Below are 21,106 nucleotides of genomic sequence, written 5' to 3' on the forward strand. Positions count from 1 at the left end.
TTAACTCCCCTGATTCCATTTCTATAACGTTTGTCAATTAATATGTAATCAATCTGGCTTCTTATTATGCCGTTTTGATTATCGCCAGGTGCTTTCCATGTATATAATCTTCTTTTTGGTTGTTTAAATCAGGTGTTTGTGATCATTAGATTTTCTTCTTGGCAATATTGGACCAGTAATTCTTCTCTATCATTTCTTTGGCCCAAACCAAAGTTTTCTACTGCGTCTTCGGTCCGCCCTTCACCTACTTTGGCATTAAAATCTCTCATAATAATGTTTACAGCATTTTTCTTTGTGATCTTTATTAGCTGTTTGATCTCTTGGTAGAATTCTCGTACTTCTCCTTTCTGGTTTTTCTGCTGTAGGAGCATATACTTGAATAAAGTTAATATTACGAGGAGTGGTATTAATTTGCAGCATAGCTACTCTATCAGATATAGGTATAAAGTTCTTTATACATTTACTGCTTTTCTGGTCAACTATAAATGCCACTTCGTTATAATGATGAGGATCGTCATTACCAGCATAGTATATTACATAGTTATCGATGTTTGTCTGTCCAGATCCAAGCCATCTAACTTCACTGACTCCAACAATGTTGACTCCCATTCTTTTCATTTCTCTCACGATGTTATTAGATTTTTCTTTCATAAAGAGAGATTTTGCATTCCAGGTTTCAATTTTTAACTTGTAATTTTTGTTTTCCACTTTCGGGTGGTTCCTAGCATTTGTCGTGGGGATTCTTAGTACCCCTTGACCATCTAAGGTCTGCCACGGTCTAGGGGCCTTTTGTTTTCCGTAACTTGCCATAGTTATAATCAGCTTGCCGTAGAAGAATTATTAAAGATGTATTATTTTTTTATTCGTTATTAAATTTTTCTTTACATAATTTAATTTATTCCTACCACCACAAATTGTATAATCAAAAGAAATATTAAAACATTACTGTCATTTCTTTGACAATTAATTAAATATTGATAGCTTCCGAAATAAATTTTACATTTGTCTTACAGATAAGTAACCGCAATATAATTTAACGTGAAAAGACTAATCGATAGGTACATTTTATTGCAACTTTAATTTAATTTTTAATTCTTTTGAAAATTTTGTTGATCCTAAAAAATCTACGAATTTGGCGATCGGTAAAAAATATAATATAAAACTCGAGCTTTCCCAACAAATGAATTGCCAAACTAAAATTACGTTGGTTTTTATAAATAGATCGATTTCAGACTGATTTGTTATGAAATTTATACAACAGATTAAAGTATTATTCTATTGTCGTCATAGCCTTAAATAGGAGAAAGACAGAAAAATTAAGTGGAGTGATTGTAGATGCAATTGATTGGATCCTCCGTCGCATGTTGACGGGCAAAATCACTAGTTTCTTATAAGATCCTAAACAAAGTTTTAGGAAAAGCAGAAAATCGCCAAGAAATGAAACAGTAAAAATATTTTAATGGAGAGTACTAAAAGGAAAATATTTAGCCATTACCAGGAAGGACATGTTATTTTTATAAATAAGTAGAATTTATATTAAAAACCTAAACCTAGGTTATATGCCAAAAAAAAAAGTATAAAGAAGGAAGAAAGCCATAGATAATTTTATTCGTGTACTTTTAGGGAAAATACAAGTAATATATATTGCGTTCCTCCTTACCCGTTGAATAATTTTGAATAATTCTGCACTCAGATTATTAAAGAGCGTTGGGATGAGTCGAAAAGATAAACTCACTTAATGTAGGCAACCAACTATACACTCATCGTTGTAAAATCCGCTTTATTGTGTATTGTGTATTCTACACAAAAATTGCTAATAAACCCCACTCCTACGAGGAGTGTTTTGTGAGGAATCCCTGTGCTAAAAGCTGTGTAAACTTTTTTGCATCTTTTTTGGGTTCATCGGCTTGTTCGTGTGATTTTTAGGGGCCAAATCTCTGAAAACTGGATTAAAAAGCTTATCCAATATATTTTTATAATTTTATGACTATATTTTGCAAAGTCGCGTACTTTAGGCTTTGAAACAAACTGAATCAAAAAGTACACATTTTACCCCTTCCAAATCTCATAAATAAATAATCAAAAATTTGCATAGGGAGTTGTTTCTGATATCGACTTTTAAAACACAGAGTAGGTTTAAAAAATTCACTAATTAGTACATAAAAACAAACTTTTTACCACAGCTAGGACTATAAGTAGTTACCTATTTTAATGGGAATACGCCACAATTGAAGTTTAAAAAAATTGTTTAATAATGTTTGTACTTTGAGACTGATTTACGAAGTGGAAATTGAAATGTCAATAGACTTATTTTAAATTTCAATTGTGGCTTATTCCCATTAAAATAGTAATTACTTTAAGATGCCACCAGAAAATTGCTTCAGAACAATATAAGTAGTTTATCTTAAACTTTTATAACATACAGTTTATATGAAATATTCATTGCATTTATGTTTTTTCTCCCATTTTTATAATACTATATTAATGCATATCATTTTATTTTAGTATTTTTGTCTGGTAGTCTTCATATTCCTGGTGGAGTTCGTTTTTGGATCCGTGGCCTTCATCTTTAGAGAGAGCTTGAAACACACGCTCAGCGAAGAATTGCAAAATGGTATCTACCACCACTACAACGTCTCATTGCATGGACCAAACAGCTTAGTACAGATATGGGATAACATTCAGACACAAGTAAGAAATCGTTATTAACCTAATCTTACATAATCTACAACCTAAAGTGGATGCAATAAAGGGAAATAGGTATTAGATGCCTTTTATTGGTCGGCCTATCGTATTCATTATCGTATTTTTATTCAATTACATATAAAACTTAATAAGCTTACTTCCAAGTAGTAAGAAATTAATAAGTATCTGAGTTTTCTTGATAGCGAATTTGATATATTGTGAATAATATGATTCATGGGATTCTTTGCAATATCTCTGGTTTTTTATTTTAATTTTTTAATCAGTATTTTTCGCTTGTTACAATATTTTTAAAAAAGTTAATTTTTATTTAATTAATAAAATGTTATCGCGTGCATATTCATATTTAGAAATTAAAACATAAATAAATCATTAAGTCTTATCAAAAGTTACATTATGAACATTATTTTTGTGGTAATGATTGTAAATTTTGTAATCTATTTTGTTTGGCACGATCTGTATGATTTGTGCTACTGGAGCAATAATAAAATGATATATCTAGAAAACTATAAATAGAAAATCGTAAATTTTAGTGATTTGTCTTAATTTTCTACGCACCAGCAAAATATGTTTCATGAAATTGCGTAGTGTAGCCTACAAAATCATTAATTTTTCATAAATGCAGTTACTATAAATTTAAATTTAAAAAAGAAACTAAAAATATTGTATAGAAAATAGTTTACATACTCCATCAATTTGCGAATATTTTCAGGCATTGCTAGAAGCTCAACAATCAATATTCATACTGTGCAACATAATTTGTACATAAGTAAACAAAAGTAATTTTTCTTCAAACGTCAAATAATGATGACATTACTTATCTAACTTGATCCTGTCAAAGTTTGATGTCTCCGCCGGCAGCAGTTTTTTTCCCATTTCTTTACGGCGGAGGGAAAAATGTTGTCATGGCAACAATATGATACATGTCACAAAGCAACAATACAAATGTCATTAACAACAATTAAACATCATTTTTATTTATAGTAATATTAAAAGTACAATTAGTTAATGAGGCATTTTCAAAATTGAAACCGTGCAAAAATGTTCCCGACTCTTGATACGCATTGGTAATTGTTGATGATACTGATGGTCGAGAACAACTTTCAGCAATCATTCCCGATGTTGGCCAATCATGAGGGTTTAAAATTTTTTGAGCATTATCGTTCTTATCGGACTTGGAGGGCCCCAAACGTGCTACTGCATCATTAGCCGCGGACTCAATTTCGTTTAGGTTTTCCATTTTCGCACTAAATTTGCGCTTGCGGTTGCAACAACAATAAGCTGTCTTTAATAATTGCAAACAACTGTCAAACAACTGTAACCAGAGAGACGCAAATCCCACCGACGACTTAATTATTTTAATTTCTAACATCTAAGACGACTTTGATAGTTGTCACAGTTAATTTCGAGTAAAAATAGCGTATGCATTGTACTATTTATGGTTGAAAATTGCTACGTTTGAAGAAAAAATAGTATACTTTATTCGGCAAAGAAGCGACTTTTCTTGACTTGCCCTCTATTACGCGCCTCACTTCGTTCGGCACGTAATATCGGGCGCGTCAAGAAAAGTCATACTTCTCCGCCTCATAAAGTAATATACTATTACTCTAATCTACAAAAAATAAAACATAAAATAATTGTATAAAAACTAGTTATTTCTGTTATGAGGAAGATTTTTCCGTTCGTGTATTTAGTTCCCTTTCCTGTTTGTATTTGCTACAACTTTTTTCTGTGTCCAGTTTTCATAAAATTTATTTTTAGTTGTTGTATCTTATTGATACAATGAAGTGTGTATAAACCCACTTTAAAAATGTATTTATCATTTAAGTTTTATGTATAATAATCTTTCATTGACTTCATCTTGAGCCATATTCTTTTTATGTCTATGTTTATATTTATTGGATACTTCTTTCTTGGCTCTTTCGTTTATGTATGTCCGATTTATAGCGTCTTGTCCCTTCCGGTTTCGTCTCCATGCACATCTATCGGCTCAGTTTCCCGGTCGTATATCTCTCTCTGACATTGCCTTTTGGACTCCATTAAGCCATGTTGTTTTCCTCCGTAATATGCTCTTATTTGTTCGTCGGAAGGTTTTCCCAAGGCTTCATACGCACTATTAGGTTTTTGGTCTAGTATGTTCTGATATAGTTTTCGTTTACTGTCATCGCAAAGCCTGTACATATACGTATATAAGAGAGTACGTCTTCCAGTTGTTGGTAGAACGTATCTTTTTCTTCTACTGATATATCTTCATTGGGGGCATTTAGTACGGCGGAGGTCATAATTAAAAGCGCCGTCTTGTCTGCATGCCATATTCTAGTTGGGTATTAATGCAGTTCCAAATTATTCATAATAGTTTCCAGTTGATCAAAGAAATCGTAAACAACAAATTTGTCACTTTGTTGTCATACACGTGATTCAATTATCTCAGGTTCCTTAATAGAAAATCGGTTGCGTTATAAAAAATTCAGAAACCAATCTTCACTAGGCCTCCTCTCTTTAAATTATGTTTGTAGATTATTTTGCTGGAAATACAACTATACAATGTTGATTATTTCTTTGCGAGAAAGTCCAAACCCTCATTTACTCATAGTTTTTTATCCGAGAAGCCAAAATGTCTTCATTTTCTTTAGAAAGGAAAGTTTTACCACCTCCAGTCACACCTGTTTAAAGAGAATTTCATTTGTTTTTAAGTAAAATCTAGTAGGTACATAATTTTGTTATTACCTTGTGCATGTCCTACAGCTGGACTACCTTTCCACCTATTCACTTTTAATCCAAGTGTCGATTTCGGTACGCTATGCTCCATTGCAGCCTTCTTTAGTGAAGATTATTCCGATTTCACATCTTTCCTGCTATTTCTAATGCTTCTTGTCAATACCTACTTCTGATACCACGATTGATAGTCTTTTTAATATACTTTCTTGGTATTTTTGCACCAAAAGAATAAGTTGTAAACAAACTGACCTAGAAACTCTTGGAATCACAGCTGCTCTGGTTTTGCCGTCCACAGTTGCACCGATCACGTACTAACTAAATTTTTGTTTTGATAGCTAAATGTCTCAAGAATTTGTTACTAGTTACTAACAAAGAGATTAAACAAGCGCGTACTATAAACTTTATAATATCTTGTTAATTTAAAAAAACATTAATGGGTATCACCTCATTTCACCCTATACAACATTAAAAGTGTATATAGGCAGCCGCCTTTACTTCATAATGAAAAATTAGTATATTTTATGTATAATATGTTACAGTGTATATTTAATAGTTTTCTATAAATCTAAACTGTTGATCCCAAAGTTATCGTACAAACGGACAGACAACCTAACGATTTTTAGAAGGACTGTCGGGATCTCAATAATTTTCTCTCTTGATAGCTTTTCTTTGTATTAACTACTATTAATAATACTTTTAATATATCTTTCAATGTCATTTTATTTCCAGTTTGGATGCTGTGGTGTCAAAAGCTACGAGGACTGGTACATGATAGAAGCATGGCCAAACGAGAAATGGGTTCCCGACTCTTGCTGCCTTCCTGCGAGCTACGATGTAAATTGCGGGAAAATCAGAGACGTGGACATCTATACACAAGGCTGTTATGCCCAAATTAATAACTTTTTTGTCAGAAGACTGGATATTATTGGATTTGTTGGGATTGTTATAGCATTTTTCCAAGTAAGTGCCTTCTTTAAATATTACCACTAAAAAACTGCAATATTGTAATTGACTGTGATAAGCGCGTTATGTACCTTTATCTCTCTGTCATTATTATGGCAATATTCGACCACATTTACATTTAATTGTTAACAGTTAAAATAGATTAAAAATCCGTTTTCCTCAAAATGATCTTTTAACGATAGTCATCACTATTTGTTTGTATTTCCTATAGAGCTGTTTTCCTCCGAGCAACTTTAGACTCTAATAAAGACGGTAGCGATGATCTTCTGTCTAGAAAAGTTGTTACAGTGTGAATATATGAAAATCGGCAGACGCCAACGATCATTTCTTGATTTAATGCCATCCCTTTATGGTCCGTACGTTTTCTGAGCAAGAGATGAAGTTTTCTCTTTGAACAAATAGCCACACATCCATATTTTTGGTCTTTATTTCACCAATATTATAAATATCAGACAATCAAATACAATGTTTGGTCAAAAATAACAGAAAAAAGTTGGAAAAGCAATTAAGTTTTTATTTTTCTATTTTGTCCCATTTTTTTAAATCAATATTTTTATGGAATTTATAAAAAATGTTTTTTTATTAGAAATTCACAACAAATAAATATCTTTAATAAAGTACGCAATAACGTTAATCATTGGGTAATTGATAACGAGGAAAATAAATGTAACCTATTAGCTATAATGACACTAATGACATTTTTGTGAATTACTGTTTTCAAATTATTTCTTTATAATGAAATAATTTTCTGTAAAAATATCGAGCGTTCTATTAACTTGTCGATCTTGACAATGATGCAGCATAGTCGTCTCTCATTGTAAATCCTTCCTAATTTGCATACCCACGAGTTCTTGGAGAATCCATCAATTTTTCTCTCGGCAGAGAGTCCCTTTCTTATAATTCAAGCATATCTCATATTATTGGAAAGGGAAGATGAAACAATTAAATCTTAAAGTAATTACTATTTTAATCGGAATAAGCCACAATTGAAGGGTAAAATAAATTTATTGGCATTTCAATTTCCACTTCTGGAATCGTTCTCAAAATACAAACATTAATATTAATATTCACCGATCTATTTAATGGATAAAAATTTTTATTCTAAACCTAAATATAAATATTACATTTGTAAAACTGGATTCCAATTAGTGATTTTTATTCTACTTCTGTTTCATCGGAACTAAAATTTTCAATATTGCCTTCGCTACATTCGCCATCATCTTCCGTCATTTCGAGAATATCTTGCACTTTCAAAGGCGTTTGGTCCCCAATAAATCCTGCTGGTTTTAAATAATCATCTAAATGCCAACCACAGTTTTCACGTTGGAGTTTTGTACATTCCGACCAATAGGCTTCTGGTAAATAGAGGGTATATACCGAAGAAGCATCGAATGATTAGATATTTTGTCTCCCTAGGTTTGCCTGGCGCCATCTTGAACACGGGGTTTTCTCCGGCGCGGAAAAAAAGCCTGGTCTGTCAAGCAAATCGTTTTTGGTTTCGGAAGCAGCGTATCTATTATTTTTCTACCTTATCCTCCCCAATAAAGTTTCCGATTCTGAGCAACGAGTTCTTTGTAAAGAGTCCTAATGATCAGCTTATTACGATCTGATCGTTAGGTCAATTACAAGTCAAATAACATTACCATACTGATCTTCTTCTTTTTGACCACCTGAGCTGGAATGATGTCATATTCTTCTTCTTAGAGTGCCGTCTTCCTACGGAGGTTGGCAATCATAATGGCTATTTTTATTTTTGAACTTGCTGCTCTAAACAAATCAATCGATCTGCATTGATACCAATCACGTAGATTCTTCAACCATGAGTTCTGCCTTCGGCCAACAGATCTTCTTCCTTGAATCTTTCCCTATATTATGAGTCTCAAAATTTCATATTTTGGTCCCGTCATCACGTGGCCTAGATATTCCAGTTTTCTGGTTTGTACAGTGGGGATTAGTTCTGTTTCTTTACCAGCCCTCTCCAGTACTTCTTTATTTGTAATTCTATCAGTCCATGATATTTTTAATACTCTGCGGTATAACCAGAGTTCGAAAGCCTCGATTCTGTTTAAATTGTATTTTTTTAATGTCCAAGTCTCAGCTCCATATAATAATATTGAAAATATATAACAGCGAATGGTACGTAGTCTGATCTCCAAATTTAGATTTTTGCACGTTATGAGTGGCTTCATTCGTATAAATGCTGATCTGGCAATCTCTCTTCGCCTGTTTATTTCTGCAGTATGATCATAGGTTTCATTGATCAAAGTTCCCAAGTACTGATATTTTTCGACTTGTTCTATGGCGTTACCATTGATTGTCAATAGGTGATGTATATTTTGTGGTCTTTTTGTAATTAGCATGTACTTTGTTTTTTTTAGCGTTTATAGTAATTCTTATCTCAGCACTATTCATACTTAAGCTTTCGATAATATGTTGTAGATCTTCTATACTCGTTGCTATGATCACAGTGTCGTCTGCATATCGTAAGTTGTTAATTAATTTTGCGTTAACGGTAACTCCCGCTTTGATATTATTGAGCGTGTTTTGGAAAATGTCTTCAGAAAAGTGGCGAAAAACACATCCCTGTCTAACTCCTCTACAGATCTTCATTTCTTCTGAGTGTTGCCCATCATATAATTATTGAACTATGGCACTTTGGTTCCAATATAATGTTTGCACGATATTTATGATTTTACTGTCAATGCTCTTATTCATAAGTATTGATACTAGTTTTTCATGTCTTACTTTATCGAAAGCTTTTTCATAGTCAACAAAGCATAAGTGTAGATCAACGTTTACATCCCGACATCGCTGAATCAATATGTTGATGGCAAATAGTCCTTCTCGAGTACCCATTCCATTTTGGAACCCGAACTGCGTCTCGCTAATATCCTCCTCTAGTCTTTCGTATATTCTCTTATGTATTACTTTCAGCAGTACTTTTAAAGTATGACTCATGACGCTCAGTGTTCGATAATCAGAGCACTCTTTTGCTGCTTGTTTTTTAGGGATGGATGTTAATAAATGCTGACTTCAAAAACTATTGTGGTATTATTTCCGTATCTTACACCGTGTTGAATAAATATGCCAATATTTCCAAGTTATCCTCTTCCATTAGTTTTAACAGTTCTATTGGTATTTCATCTAATCCAGCTGCCTTATTGTCTTTAGAGTTTTTGATAGCATATTTGATTTCATCTATCGTGATCTTCTGTCTCTTTAAAGGATTTAATTCTTGTATTTTCTGCATTTCACCTCTTTCATCTTGGAACAGTTCTCTAACGTACTCCTCCCATCGTCTTAATTTCTCTGGTAAATCTATTAGTAGTACTTCTTTTTTATCTTTTATGTGTCCTTGCTGTGTATTTCGACCCATTCCAGTCACTTCTCTTATTTTTTGTGCATATTTCTCATATCATATTTTTTTTCTAGTTCTTCTATCTCTTTACATTGTTTCATCAAATAGATGTCCTTAGCTGTTTTGATTTTTTCCTTAATTATTCGTTGTATTTCTTTATACTTCTTTAGATCTTTTCCTTTATATTTCCTTCTTTCTTCCATCTGTATTTCTTCGGTCATCCACTGTTTTTTAGCCTATGTTGCATCAAACTTTCCTGAGCTGGTTTAAGTAATGTGTTTTTTATATTATACCACTTTTTCTTTACATCCATAATTTGTTTGTTGTCAGTTAGTGTTTTTTGCATATTAACATTCACATTATTTTTCAATTCGTTTTTTATTTCTTCGTTTTTTAGCATTCTTACAATAATTTTTGGTTGTTGTTTGTCATATAAATCAGCTCAATACAGAGGAGGTATATTACACGCATTATATCTTTTATACCAACGTATTTTAACAAAATTATCCATATTTTTATGTAGAAATAAAACTAAGAAAAATTTTTTTGTTTACATGTCTCATACTAGATAAGAGTTTTAAACTAAGATGTCACAGACAAATAATTTCATAAACTTATTCATTTGTTTTTTTATTTTAGCTTTATGGACTTATCTCCTCGATGATCCTGTTCTGCACAGTGAAGCACAAAAGGTATTCCAGGACTTACAAATCATACTCCTAGCGGTATTAGGAAAATTTTTAGTTTTCCCAGTGATATATTAAGGTTGATTATCGTGTATATTTATAGTTGTTAGATGGATTGTTATACTATAAAGCGTTCCTTAAACAATTGAAATGGTTGCAAAGGAGTGATATCTAGCATCAAAAATCCGAATTGTCACACAAGAAATTTATTATAAACTCAAAAAAGTAGAATGCTTTAAATATAAAAACATTTTTTTCATTTTATTTAATCCATTTACTGTATTTATTTTTGTTTTATTAAATCAAATACTGTCGGAGTAGGAGTGGCAAATTTTTTTGCATATTTTTTGGGGTCTCTAAATTCAGTAGAATTTAGAGTTTTCTGTATAGCTTATTCAGTACTGCTTAGTGTTTTTTTTTTGTTTTCTAAGCAGTTGGTTGTACTGTGAACACGTAGAAATCTTATTGGTAACGTGCGACCAAAAAAAAATGCTTACATTCATTGAAGCATTTGCACTCTGATGCTACCAACTTTAACTCGCCGTTTGTTTTACACCAGTGACGTCATAAATTGTGATCTGCTATTTATGTAAATACTATACTGAATGATCATACATTTTTTCTTTATATTTGTATGGTTCCGATACCTTCTTTTGATGCGAGCTGTCACCCACTGGACAATGTCCAGGTATAGGTACCCAGTATAGACTTAAATGTGAATTATTTGTTGTATATACATTTTTGGTCACTGTATACTTGGTGATTCTTAAAGATTGTCAAATATCAATAAGTCTTAATATACAGGATGGTACAAGCTATAGCAACAATTCAAAAATCTTTTGTTTCAGTTATTTTTATAAACATTAACAGTATATGAAAATTCAAAAATAAAGGGATCTTACAAAGTATATATTTGCAATGACCATTATCTACTTAACAATATTTTAATCACTAGACCAATGATTTTATTCTAGAAACAAATGTGATTCTTAATATATCATCCTGTATATTAATTGATTAAAAATGTAGATAGTGGAGAAATTTGTGAATAAGGATTGTTAAGGAAATAATTATCCCGATATCCTCTATGAGGATATGAGTTTAATTGTGTATAGATTATTTTTGTAAAAAAATAAATGTTATTTATACAGGGAAGTTAGAAAGCACTTTATGATGTTCATAAATAACAACACAATGACGTCAACAAATGAGCGTGTCAGGTTCACGAGATTTTGAACTTGAGAATGCTGCGGTAAAACTCGGACAAAATTGATAAGAAACTTTTTCTCATATCTTTTACGCCTTGGCATAGTGTGGTGTTGTTACTGATATAACAATACTCTCTACATCACTTTTCTCTATTCGAAAATATATAATCGAATATCTGTTATATCTTATATTATTATATTCAATTCGTCGACTTCCAAGTCTATATACGACAAATATTATGACAAATTTACCCAAATCTATTGGCAGCAATATAAATTCTAAAGACAAATAAAAATAGATAAATACTTATCACATCGTAATACTTTTTGACAGTTGATGAACGTTAATATTTTCTATGTGCGAGACTTTGAATGGTCTAAGATGAAATTACATCATAAAGTTCTTTTTAATACCAACATTATACAAATAGTACGTCTTTGCAATAAAAATTATATTAATATTTATTTATTCTTTCTGTACATCCATCAATCGATGTTATTATTAATGTAATAAAAAAATCATATCGAAAACTTTTAATAAAATTTCAAATATCTGGAAATTAGAGTAAAAAAATAAAAATTCCCCTTTACTAGAAATTATTTATAGAAAACGCTGACGAATATGATATATGGCCTAACATCACTTGAGAAAAGCCTTTGACGACGTGTAACACGAGGCACTAATGAACTTCTTATAATATGGAAGAATCTATCATACGAGGAATGATAGATAATTGTTTTTCACCGACAACCAGGTGCCGACTGTCCCCTCCTCTGCCGCGCTTATTCTGCTCCACTGGCTCAGCGACCGCCACTGAGTGAGTGGCTTCAGCAGTGTAAGTGTTTATAACAGTTATAGTTAGGCAGATAAAAATAACGTTTTCATGTTGTGTTAAGCATCACTAACTGTTGTTTGCTTTCATAATAAACTAGTAAGCAGTTTCTGGTAAACCCAGTGACTTCGAAGGATAGTGTTAAAAACCTAAACCTCAGGCCAGTTATAGATACGACGAAAGCTACTTACAGCATGGTTTTATTGTAAAGTCCGACACAGAAAACAGTGGCCATCCTTATTTAACCAAAGCATTAAAGTCTTCTCTACTGATGAGTTACCAAAATACAAAGTAGTCTGATTTGTTTGGTATGCCGATTTCTTTTAAGAAAGAAACTAAATGTATGACACGCTTTGTAAATACTGATACTAATTTAATAAAGGAGTCCTACCTTGTTATTTATAGGATTGCAAAAGATGGAGAGCCTCATACAAAAGGAGAGATCCTTCTACTACCGGCCGCTGTGGATATGGTCCAATCAGAGAAATAAAAAAAATATCATTATCAAACAACACAGTGAAGAGGCGAATTGTCGATATGTCTCCCAATATTGAAGAACAACTGTGTTTAAATCTTCTAGAATGTACATATTTTGCACTTTAAGTGGACGAAAGCAACGACATAATAAACATGGCACAGCTACTTGTATTTGTACGATTTGATTATCATAAAGAAGTTATAGAAGAGTTTTTGTTCTGTAAACCACTTTAATCAAACACTACAGCGAAATTTATTTTTAACATAATTGATGAATATGTGCTCAAAAAAATACCTTGGTGTCAAAGGGTATTGGTTTGGGCAGAGGTGGAGCAAAAGCTATGTCGGAAAAATTGACAGCATAGCAGCAAAAATAAAGAAAGTTGCTCCTAAATGCCGAAGTAAACATTGTGTAATCGACCTGTAAGCATTAGCTGCTAAAAGAATGCCGACAAATCTGACCATTTTATCAGATTTTGTGAAAGTTATTAACTTTATGAAATCTAGGGCCCTTAATTCAAGATTATTATCCTGGATGTGTGAAAATATGAGTGGCAAGTTTAAAACTCTTCTCTTGGATGCAGAAGTGAGATGGTTATCTTATGGGAAAATTTTCTCCCGTCCTTCTAACTGATATCAGTAGTTTTAATGCTTCTAACTGAAAAGAATGGCGACATGAAAAACTTGTTCCTTGGTGAAGAACTGAAAAAAAAATAAACTCTTTTAAGAAAAACTTGGCAAATGCCGGAGAAAAATGTCCCAGTATTTCCTACACTATCATCATTTTTGGAAGAAAATGATATAACTCCAAAGCCAAATGTGTTTGTTGATATAACTCTCCACTTGGAAGGTCTTCAAGAAAGTTTTAATAAATATTCCTTCGAAGATTATTTCAAACTTGTCTGGATCAGAAATGCTCACCAAATGAGTTGGAATTACGGGAAAAATGTATCAATTTAACAGCAGACAGTTCCATGAAAGATGCTTTTAAAGAAAAATGATGAACAGAGTTTTGGATCGTTTGTAAATCAGAGTAACCAATGCTCTTCAAGAAAGTTATATTGTTTTGGACGCCATTTGTCCCTAGTTAATTGTGTAAGGGTGGTTTTTCTAAAGTACTCGTATTGTATATAAAAACAGAGTAACAAACTTAAGGATTATCGTAGGAAGAATGGGCAGTTCAATTACCCCTGTGATTAACTTTTTGCTCAGAGGCAAACAGCAACAAGTTTCACATTAATCAAAATACGCCATTGACTGTTGTTGATTTGTATGTATTTTGATTGTTAGTACCAAGCGTATAACATGTTTGCTCCACCTGTCACTATATGAGAAAGGTTGTGAAACAACTCACGACAGTAACGATAAAGAATGAATGAACTGGTTTTTTGGAAGAACTTGTGAAGGGTGAAGAACATTCCCCTACCATCCGATTCACTCTAGAGCACAAGAATAGCAACTATGAAGTCCCTACTAGATTTTCTCCCTCTGTACATCGTTGTAAGAGGAAAGGCGAGAATGAAATATTATAGACTGTGAGAAAACTAGGGTAAAGTAATGGTAGGGCATAGTAATATTATAAATAAAATTGGATAAGCCGTACGTGTGATGAATTCTAATCATATGGTAGCCAATTATAGGCCCAACCTTCCCATGTAGACGTTGACTTACGGGAGGATGGGGCAGAGCAAACAGACAATTCAGGCTGCATGGTTACTCATGCTATGTAGACTAAAATTGCAGTAGAATCGGATTCAGGAATTTATAGTAATGATGTGAGTGTAAGTATTTGTGTACTCTTAAAAGCCCCAAAAGTTTCTTTGTTGTCAGGATATAAGGTTAGAACTACGCCTGAGAATGCTTCGATGTTACGTGTTCTCTACTCTTCTTTATGGCTTGGAAGCGTGGACACTAAAACAAGTCCATCTGAATAAGTTGGCCGCCTTTGAATTTTGGTGTTACAGAAGAATCCTACGAATATCATGGATTCAAAGAATGTCAAACGTAGAAGTAACTAGAAGGATAGAAAATGAGGAGGAAATAATATTAACTATCAAAAGACGAAAACTTGAGTACTTAGAACATGTGATGAGAGGCCAAAAATACGCATTATTACAACTTATTATGCAAGGCAAAATCCGAGGAAAGCGAAATGTGGGAAGACGAAGAATATCCTGGGTTAAGGACTTAGGGAATGGTTTGAATGCAGTAGTGCAGAACTTTTTAGAGCGGCAGTCAATAGAGTCCGCATAGCCATGATGATTTCCAACCTTCGATAGAACATGGAACTTAAAGAAGAAGAAGAAAAGCCCCAAGATATTCGCTAAGTTAGTCTGGAAGTATCAAGAAGAGATCGGTAGAGCAGTGTAGTAAACAGTGTCATATTGGAATGGGTTAAAGGTTATCGGAAATACACGGCAACTGAATAATTGATAAAATTGTTAAAAGAGGATCATTTTCAAAATAATTCGTTCCATAGCTGAAGGTGGTTTTAGTAATTCCAAAAAGCACTGTTCGCGACCAAATTAGGACCTGGATCAGCTCAGAATCAGAAAAGACACGAATCAGCTCAGGATCATAACAGATCGTGCCTGATGGATGGACATAGTCAAGGAATACCTGCACACAATGAGGCTGTTTTATGAAAACGTAAGCTACAGACTATGTGGCATAGAGCCTGAAACGGTAAAGGTTTTGCACAACTGTAATGAATTATATCATAGATGAGAGGCACTTTTTGGAGACTTCCAAGTGACTCCACTAACCTATGGTACCCATACACTAAACCTGTACATGCTGAGACCGGGTTCCAGAATTCTGGAATGTGTATCATAAATAAAGTATAATGGTAAAATGTACAATGAGCCAACCAAGTACAGGTGACGAACAGGTATATAATAGACAGCTTTTGTACTGTACTGTTCGGTAGGACATAGTTAATTCATCTAATCTTCGTGCCTGGCACACTAGGTCATATTTTCAACAAATTAGATAAGTACTTGTATAAATAGGACTTTTCAAACTTTAAAGTAGTAAACTGCAGTACATGACTTGGAAGGCTTGTCTCTGGGCAACACAAGTACTAAACCTCCTCCCAATAAATAATTTTCGAGTGTTCTTTACGAGTACCTATTCATACCTTTCTAGGCTTTGTTTAGTAAGTTTAGTAAGGTAACGTAAGTGATTTACACAAACTTTTTCTGTTTTGTTATTCATAATATACTATTATGAACATAATACTATATTACATTATATAATTCATAAGTTATTTACGAAGAACATAGATTATATAAATTAATTACAAAACATCCTACACCTTAAAAGGTAATTGAAACTTTTAGACCGTGAAAATGACTAGGCAAATACAAAATAATCAGTTTAACTCAAACTGGCAGATCAATACTCAAAAACAGAAAATTTATCATAGAAGTAAGAGAAAAGAAAATATATAAGATAGCTCAAGGTACCCAACACTCATATCGAGGGAACCGATGGAGCAGATCACATTACTAACAAAGCAAAAATGATTGATAATTTTATAGAGTCTCTATTTTTACACAACGTTCAAACTATCAGAATAATAAGGATATAATTTAAAGAATAATTAAGAAAATAAAGAATGTATTATGGGATAACGGGAGCAAACAGTTAGAACATAAATTCAGAGAAAGGAAGAACAGAAACCTATAATAAGAAAAGTTCTTTATTATTTATTATAGGCAAGCATAGTTTCACATACATATATTATTGGTTGCCTATATTTAGTGTTTGTTAATTCAACATTTTATATTTAATACTAAGTTTATATTTAATATTAAGTAAAACTTATTAAAAAATATATAATTTAAATTATACAATTTATAAATGATGAATTTTATTTACAATTAAGTACAATTATTAAAAAAATTATAAATCAAAAAGGTATTAATCAGATCAATACTCAAAAACAGAAAATTTATCATAGAAGTAAGAGAAAAGAAAATATATAAGATAGCTCAAGGTACCCAACACTCATATCGAGGGAACCGATGGAGCAGATCACATTACTAACAAAGCAAAAATGATTGATAATTTTATAGAGTCTCTATTTTTACACAACGTTCAAACTATCAGAATAATAAGGATATAATTTAAAGAATAATTAAGAAAATAAAGAATGTATTATGGGATAACGGGAGCAAACAGTTAGAACATAAATTCAGAGAAAGGAAGAACAGAAACCTATAATAAGAAAAGTTCTTTATTATTTATTATAGGCAAGCATAGTTTCACATACATATATTATTGGTTGCCTATATTTAGTGTTTGTTAATTCAACATTTTATATTTAATACTAAGTTTATATTTAATATTAAGTAAAACTTATAAAAAAATATATAATTTAAATTATACAATTTATAAATGACGAATTTTATTTACAATTAAGTACAATTATTAAAAAAATTATAAATCAAAAAGGTAGTGTCTTAATCCTAATTCCTAACTGAATATCAGATAATCAGATCAGACCAAGACCACAGATCACCTACCTGTGACCAAGACCAGAGTATGCAGCAACAAGCAATTCGTTGTAAACAAGTAGTAAAATTTGAAATTAGAAATTCCATAAAAAAACATGGACAAGGAAGACAAAAAATACCAACAAGATAAAAGAATTGTTTGCAAATACGGCAACAAATGTTATCAAAAAAATCCAACGCATCATGAGAAATATAAACACCCACAAAAAAGAAAGGTAACCTCTTTTTTTTTAAATTACCAAAGTAACAAATTGTGCAAAAATACGTTTAAAATTTATTATATCTTGTATATAGACCTCTTACTTTCTCTAGATGATGTCCAAAAATTCTTTTGTTTTAGACTCCGCGATCTCCACAACAGGCACCTAAAAAATTAAAAACCGATAAAGTAGAGCCATCAAAAGTTGACTCAGATGCTGAAGACTATTCTATCGAAGATGATTCAAATACGAGTTCAGAGAGTATTCCAAAAGCAACTAATGTGAAGGTAAATCACGAGGTTTCAGATTCTGACCCTGATGATGATTCAGAAAGTAATCATAGTGAAACTGAAGACAATAGTAACAAAATGGAAGATACCTCTAATATACAGGAGGAAAACGCTGTAGATAGTGACAAAGGAGAAAATTTAGAAGACAATAATACTAAAAATGGTACAAAATCAATATTTTTTTGAAATAATTAATTTTCTAATTTTGATGTATAAACAGATACTATTTTTATTTTATATGTAATTGCAGGCACCAATGATGATAGTAAAGACACCAAGGACAAAACATATTCGAATAAAGAAAAAGAATGGAACAGTATAATAAAAGACAAATTTCTGGTGGACATGCCTCCAGATTTCTTTCAATTCTGGGATTTTTGTGAGAAACAAGCCCCCAAATGTCCCTCGGAAGCTTTAAGCAAAGTTGGTATCTTTTTAGTTGGACCATATGATGTACTAGCAGGTAGATAAACTTTTTTATGCAACTTTATATAAAGCATCAAGTATGTCATTTATGGTTGCTCATCTTTAGTCTGGCAAATTCTTTTTGAGGTCATATATTTGAATATCTTGACTTCCAATTTTTTACTAAATTTTATTTTCATATATTTTGTAAACAAAAATTTCTATCATCAATCAAATATCTAAAATAACTAACATACTTTACATTATTTAAGGTAAATTTTCAAAAGTTGACAAACCACCAGAAGATTATTTAATCCACTGGAGATACTACAGAGATCCACCAGAACTACAAACAGTATTAAGGAGTGATGATGCAAATGGATATCATATAGGATATTTTAGAGATGCTCCAGACAAAACTCCAGTCCTCTTAGTCTCAAATACTCCACAAAAGAATGGAATATTAACTCCTATGGGTGGAAATATCTTTGCAGCTGTTAAGTAAGTGAGAATGTGTGAGATGTATTTTTTGTGGTCCTGTACTGTTTTAGTTCTTTTTAACTATGTGATGCATTACTTTCTTTTCCTTCCTGTTTTTTCACAGATTGCTTTTGATGTGGTTCTTTGGCTTGATGGCTTGTTTCGATTTATTTAGGTAGAATAGGTCAGTAAAAGAAATATATAGAAAGAAAAGCAAATGGGAAAGTTTCATAAACCATATGTCATAATCAAAAAGGTATAACCTTTTTAAATGTTTTCAGTTTGTACTTGGAAGATCTGAAGAAAAGCGGGAATCCATTCAGGAAAATGGCAGTTGGTGGAATACAAGCAGCTTTAACAAAAGAAGCTCAAAGACTGGGTATTGATTTGTCAAGAAAAACCAAAGCCATTGTTGCAAGAGAGAAGAAAATAGTTACTAGAAGTTTCAATAAAATTGGTCTTTGTGTTCCTTACAATAAAAAGTAAGTTTTCTTTGTTTTAGAGGTTTTTTGATACTTGTAATAAAACAGAAAATGTTTAATTTTAATTTTCTATAAAATGCGTTTCCCTGAATGGTAGTTTTGAATTATAATTTTTTGTGTTTTGGTAATATTATTAATGAAAGTGCATTTCTTATGTGGAAACTACCTAATTTTACTAGAATAAAAACAATAGTCATTGAATTCTATAACATTATTCATTATATTTTATTTAATATCATTTATTGTAAATGTATGAGCAAAATATGTACAAAAATTATTTTCTTTTAACAAAGATTAAAACTTTTCTCTGTAAATTCATAGCAGAACATGATATGCAAATATAGAGTCTATCTTTCTGAGTATTTGAATAATCTTGTGTTTTACCACATATTTTTAAAGATCCTTTGTATTTTTGTTCCATATAAACTTCTAAACAATCTTATTACAAAATTGAAAACAAAATAAATTTAATGATACACTACTTCAGAGAAAAATAAATTTTATAGAGATTTAGAAAACTTATTAACTTCTAGGTCACAGGTGGGATATAGAGAATTGGCCCAAACGAACAAAGAATTAGAAGCAAACTTAAATAAACTAGAGCAGGCAAAGACCAAAGCTGAACAAGACAAATGTTTCTCTGATCTACAGCCAGTATTCACCTACACAAGTATTGCCTCTGATGAATGTGACTTTGGTACTGGTATTGAGCTGGGCTGGAATATTATCAGTCATGGCACAGACCGTTTGAATGCAACTGCTGGCCGGTTCTTGGCTTCCAATTACAGGTTGTTCAACATGGAAGCTTTTGCTAAGATAGCAGAGGCGCACATGAAAAATAGGAGAAAGGGAAATAAATTGAGTATTATATGATTTTATAAAATAAAAATTTATGTGCAAATTGTTTGTTTTTTATTAAAAATTATTTTATTTGCAAAGCTCTGGAGATTAGATAGACCTAGGCTAGGTAAGTATGCATATTGTAATTTTAGATGTAAAAAATAGTAATTTACAAACATTATACATACAGTTACTCAATTGCTTCTTTTACTATTTTTTCGGGGTTTGTCATTGTTGAAAAGTTCATTGTGTCAAAGTGCATTGATACTACTATTGGGTTTATAATTATTGTTAAAAATCTTACAGGGAAATAAAAACTTATAATGTACCTAATGGGTATAATTTGTTTAATAAAACATTAAAACTAAAAAAACCAAACGAATTACAATTGTTAAAAACGTTTTCGGTCCTATAAAACTATCATTAGTGAACTTAAGAGTACTTGCTTAATTACTCCATCACAAAACAGTGAATTCGTTTAAATTACATTTTAAATGCTTTAAATTATAAACTGAAATGACACAATGTCAATGTTTAAAAATTTACTTTTAAGGAGACACAATGGCCCCTACTCGAAACTTAACCTGTATCTGGGTTGTGTAGAAGACACTAGCGAACTAACTGCTGTTCACTTTGACTGAATTCTTTCAGACCTATACAAATACAATTTGTTCATCATGAAATCTGCAAACAAGCGGAAAGTCTTCTGCAAGCCTGTCAGACAAGTCAAATATAAACACTACATTACATTTTATATTAAAGTATTTAAAAAACTTCCAAAACATTACATACAATACACTACATTACAAGCATTTAAAATTCAAGGAAGCTGTAAAAGTTTTTATGTAGTAAAAACTGTTTTACTTTTGATTTAAAACGACCAGAGCTGCTCAGTTGCAAATTCATATCCGCACCCAATATGTCAATGAGCTTGGTAAAACAT

At 31.8% G+C, this 21,106-nt stretch overlaps 2 protein-coding genes across 3 annotated transcripts in view; both read left to right on the plus strand.

Annotated features, from left to right (window-relative positions):
* Window positions 1–12,168, plus strand: part of Tsp5D (Tetraspanin 5D) — a 92,254-nt gene extending 80,086 nt beyond the window's left edge. For both annotated transcript variants that reach the window (XM_072537683.1, XM_072537691.1), the window contains exons 4-6: window positions 2,506–2,691; window positions 6,151–6,381; window positions 10,382–12,168. In XM_072537683.1, coding sequence (XP_072393784.1) covers window positions 2,506–2,691; window positions 6,151–6,381; window positions 10,382–10,465 — 501 coding nt within the window. In that variant the 3' untranslated portion in view covers window positions 10,466–12,168. The remainder of the gene's footprint in view (window positions 1–2,505; window positions 2,692–6,150; window positions 6,382–10,381) is intronic.
* Window positions 12,169–17,455: 5,287 nt separating this feature from the next.
* Window positions 17,456–20,224, plus strand: Hpf1 (Histone PARylation factor 1). The gene is made up of 6 exons (XM_072527692.1): window positions 17,456–17,681; window positions 17,807–18,119; window positions 18,207–18,419; window positions 18,634–18,862; window positions 19,123–19,323; window positions 19,857–20,224. The coding sequence occupies exons 1-6, from the start codon at window positions 17,562–17,564 to the stop codon at window positions 20,194–20,196; spliced, it is 1,416 nt and encodes a 471-aa protein (XP_072383793.1). The 5' UTR covers window positions 17,456–17,561; the 3' UTR covers window positions 20,197–20,224.
* The last annotated feature ends 882 nt before the right edge of the window (window positions 20,225–21,106 follow it).

This window comes from Diabrotica undecimpunctata, chromosome 1 (assembly GCF_040954645.1).
Source record: "Diabrotica undecimpunctata isolate CICGRU chromosome 1, icDiaUnde3, whole genome shotgun sequence".
Classification (NCBI taxonomy): Eukaryota; Metazoa; Arthropoda; class Insecta; order Coleoptera; family Chrysomelidae; genus Diabrotica; species Diabrotica undecimpunctata.